The following is a 3,794-nucleotide window of genomic DNA, read 5'->3' as shown; positions in this document are numbered from 1 at the left end:
AATACTAAAATCTGAAGATATTCCTTTGACAAAAGCCTGTTTTTAGTGCTACCATTCTTTGCTAAGGAGTCAGTTTAATTTTCCTTATCTAACTATTCAAGCTAAAAATACTAAAATCTGGAGATATTCCTTTGACAAAAGAGACAACATTGATATCCAAAAGGAACATTAAAAGAGAAGTATCGTACATTTAGACAACTGTGAAGGTAATAATAAAGTGAACTTTACCTTTGAGGATACTCTAAGGTTCATTAGAATGTGAAGTTTTAAATACATTTTGAAAAAAAAAGTTGAAATCAATCAATCAAAGAAGACATTTATATTATAAAATCGAACAATATCCTGAACTGACTTATTAGCAAAGAATGGTAGTACGAAAAACAGGCTTTTGTCAAAGGAATATCTTCAGAACTTTTAGTATTTGTAGCTTGAATAGTTAGATAAGGAAAATTAAAATGACTTCTTAGCAAAGAATGGTAGTATGGAAAATAGGAAACAGTACAAACAACAATGATAAACATTAATTTCTAGCAAACAGTACCCCAAAATTTAATGTTTATCATTGTTGTCACTAGTACGTTTGGTTCTGACTAATGACTGTTTTAGCATTTAACAGAAGATTTTTATTTTATTAATTTCCTTAGGTAATTGATGATTTCTGAAAGTTAACAAAAGACTCTCTTGGCCATCACTGTGTACAGTACTCTAGAGAAAACTGCTGGAATTTAAATGCTTTTGACCAGATAACGACAGACTTCTAAGATCGTCCTGATTTGTTACAGTCAGTTGGGTTGTTAATGAGAGAAATCATGGTTGTTACTGACAGGAACTTAACAAAATTCTTAGTTATTGACAGGAAATTAACAGAAGTCAATTTGTTATCACTGGCAGGAATTAATAGAAGTATTATTGGTTGTTGCTGACTTAAAATATGCACAAATCTTTATGGTTGTTGATGAAATAGGAGTTAAGAGAAGTCTTATTGGTTGTTACTAATGGGAGTTAAGAGAAGTCTTATTGGTTGTTACTAATGGGAGTTAAGAGAAGTCTTATTGGTTGTTACTAATGGGAGTTAAGAGAAGTCTTATTGGTTGTTACTAATGGGAGTTAAGAGAAGTCTTATTGGTTGTTACTAATGGGAGTTAAGAGAAGTCTTATTGGTTGTTACTGGCTGGAAATTAACAAGTCTTGGCTGTTTTAGCAGAAGTATTTATTGTTGTTACAGATACAAAATTGACAGAAGTCTTGGTTTGTTGCTTAGTAGACATAAGCAGAAGTTTAATTGCTTGTTGTTGATTAGATATTAGCAGAATTCTACATGGTTGCTACAAAGAACTTAATAAACTATATTTTGTTTATATTGTTACTAACTTGTTGCAGTTGAAGAGGTGTAATAGGTTTAGCAGAATTCTACATGGTTGCTACCAAGAACTTAATAAACTATATTTTGGTTATATTGTTACTAACTTGTTGCAGTTGAAGAGGTGTAATAGGTTCTCACTATTTTACAAAAATCTTCTTGAATAACATTAACATTTGAAAATAAATTTGAATTTCTGTAGTGGCTAAATTTTCTTAAAACTAAAAAGCTCATAGAATTGTTTATTATTGCTTTTATAATAATGTTAATTTACAAACGTAAGATTCAACAAAACTTGTAGTTTGAATTGAATGAATCTCGACATGAAGGTTATAATAGATCATTCTTGTTTTATTACAGAAATTCATGTTCTATGTGTTGAAGAGCAGCGAAGTGTTAGAAGTGCTTGTTCCGATACTGTATCATCTAAATGATGCCAGGGCTGACCAATGTAAGGTCTTTCAACTTGTTGAAAACCCAAATTGTTTCACAACAAGATGACCATTTCTGTTTTTCATAATCAGTAAATTAATAGGGAATATTTTGTAGTATATTATTACAACATAACACAATAGAAGACTCTGTGTTAGTAGAGGATTATTTTAAAATAACTTAACAGCAGGTTTTTAGTGGTCTATATCTTGACTGTCAGTGATGTAACATTGGGTTTTTAGTGGTCTACATCCAGACTCTGTAAGTAATGTAACCTTGGGTTTATAAGTGGTTTATATCCGGACTCTGTCAGTAATGTAACATTGGGTTTTTAATAGTCTATATCCTGATTGTATCAGTAATGTAACATTGGGTTTTTAGTGGTCTATATCCTGATTGTATCAGTAATGTAACGTATCAGTAATGTAACATTGGGTTTTTAGTGGTCTATATCCTTGAACCTGTGAATAACTTAGAAGTGAGTTTGTAGTGATCCGTATCGTTGTACTCTTATCAAAAATTGAACATAGCTAAGCTGTATACCCAAAACATATGTTAGTTATTATATATTTGTTTACATAATTAGGCTGATGAACCTTCTCTACCTTTACAGCTAGAGTGGGACTGGTCCACATTGGTGTCTTCATTCTTCTGCTTCTGAGCGGTGAACGTAATTTTGGAGTTCGCTTGAATAAGCCCTACACAGCCAGTGTGCCTATGGACATTCCTGTGTTTACTGGCACTCATGCTGACTTGCTGATTATTGTATGTTTATGTTTTATTATCTGTTGTCAACAGTAAAAGCTAGATTCTTTATACTAACTTGCAAAAAAGAGTGTATATAAAAACGATATTCTTTATTTTTGTGACTAATATTATTGATGAGGTCCACACTTTACTTGCGATTCCTGACTTTAATGGTTAAAGGGTCCTTTAATAATGTATAAGTTACACAATAAAAGATTCCAGTTGTCACTTTTTGTCTATTTTACATGAAAAATGAGTGTTTTATTCATTTTTTTTACATGGAATATTGTAACAGGTAAAAAATGTGTGGACCACACCAGTAGAGAGTGGTATAACAACAAGTCCATAAGTCAGATAATGTCCATGAAATAAGTGCTAAAACATTCGTCTGTGTTAATAAGGTGTTTTAGTATTGTCTAGAAATATTAACCCCATCGATAAGGGTCAGGGGTCAAAGGCTATGTTATTGCATTTGTTGACTCATTTATTGAACTACTATTTTATGAATCTATGTCAATAAGTTTGATATCAAACTGTAGATTGTAAATCAAATCCTCTTTTTTGGAAACACTTGCTTACGTACACCTACTTCTGTCTATGACTCATGAATAACCAATCAAAAGCTCAGAATGTCCCCCTTGTGGCTTTCTCATCAAATTAATTCTTTTCATGCTGGATTCCAAGCAGTAAGGTAAGACTTTAATAGGCTCAAAATATCAAATTTTTTTTGGGACCAAAATACATCTTAGTTACTAAACTTGATAAATTATAGAGGAATTCTGTGTTATTGATGTAGAAATTTATGATTTCTTTCGGTTATGTAAAACCTAAAAAAATTTTCTTTTCACATTAGCCACATGGGAAATGTCATAAGGCTTCAGTGGCGTGGCAAGGGGGCAGTCGCCCCGGGGCGCAGGTGTGAAGGAGTGCAAAATTTCCTCTGGTCTATAATGCCTATTAATTAATAATTATGCCCTCCCCTAGGATATAGCACAACTGCCTTACGTTAAGTAAATACGACAAAGTGTTACGTTATTTGTGGGTATTACGCTTGCAGTTTTAACTTTTAAAAGCCGCCCACTGAAATACAGTGAGACCAAATTGACGTACAGAAGTAAATTACACTATTCCATCATTCATCTGTAGATCAAATACAAGTCCTAGAGTACAACGTACAAGTAAGTGTATGTTCAACAAAAAGAAATACAAGATTGATGTAACATATTAACTGGAGTGCAAGATTGGCAATATATGC

At 32.3% G+C, this 3,794-nt stretch overlaps 1 protein-coding gene across 1 annotated transcript in view; it reads left to right on the top strand.

The window, feature by feature from the left end:
• LOC106477402 (protein HID1-like) overlaps positions 1-2,561 on the top strand; it is a gene marked incomplete at both ends in the record, with an annotated part of 3,986 nt that extends 1,425 nt beyond the window's left edge. Inside the window, 2 exons of the mRNA XM_013937975.1 lie at positions 1,721-1,811; positions 2,406-2,561. Of these exons, the coding sequence (XP_013793429.1) occupies positions 1,721-1,811; positions 2,406-2,561 (247 nt within the window). The remainder of the gene's footprint in view (positions 1-1,720; positions 1,812-2,405) is intronic.
• Between the last annotated feature and the right edge of the window lie 1,233 nt (positions 2,562-3,794).

The sequence above is a fragment of the Limulus polyphemus genome, unplaced genomic scaffold, assembly GCF_000517525.1.
Source record: "Limulus polyphemus unplaced genomic scaffold, Limulus_polyphemus-2.1.2 Scaffold14837, whole genome shotgun sequence".
In the NCBI taxonomy this organism is placed as follows: Eukaryota; Metazoa; Arthropoda; class Merostomata; order Xiphosura; family Limulidae; genus Limulus; species Limulus polyphemus.
Note: the sequence above shows the minus strand (reverse complement) of the source record. Positions and strands in the feature narration are given on the sequence as shown.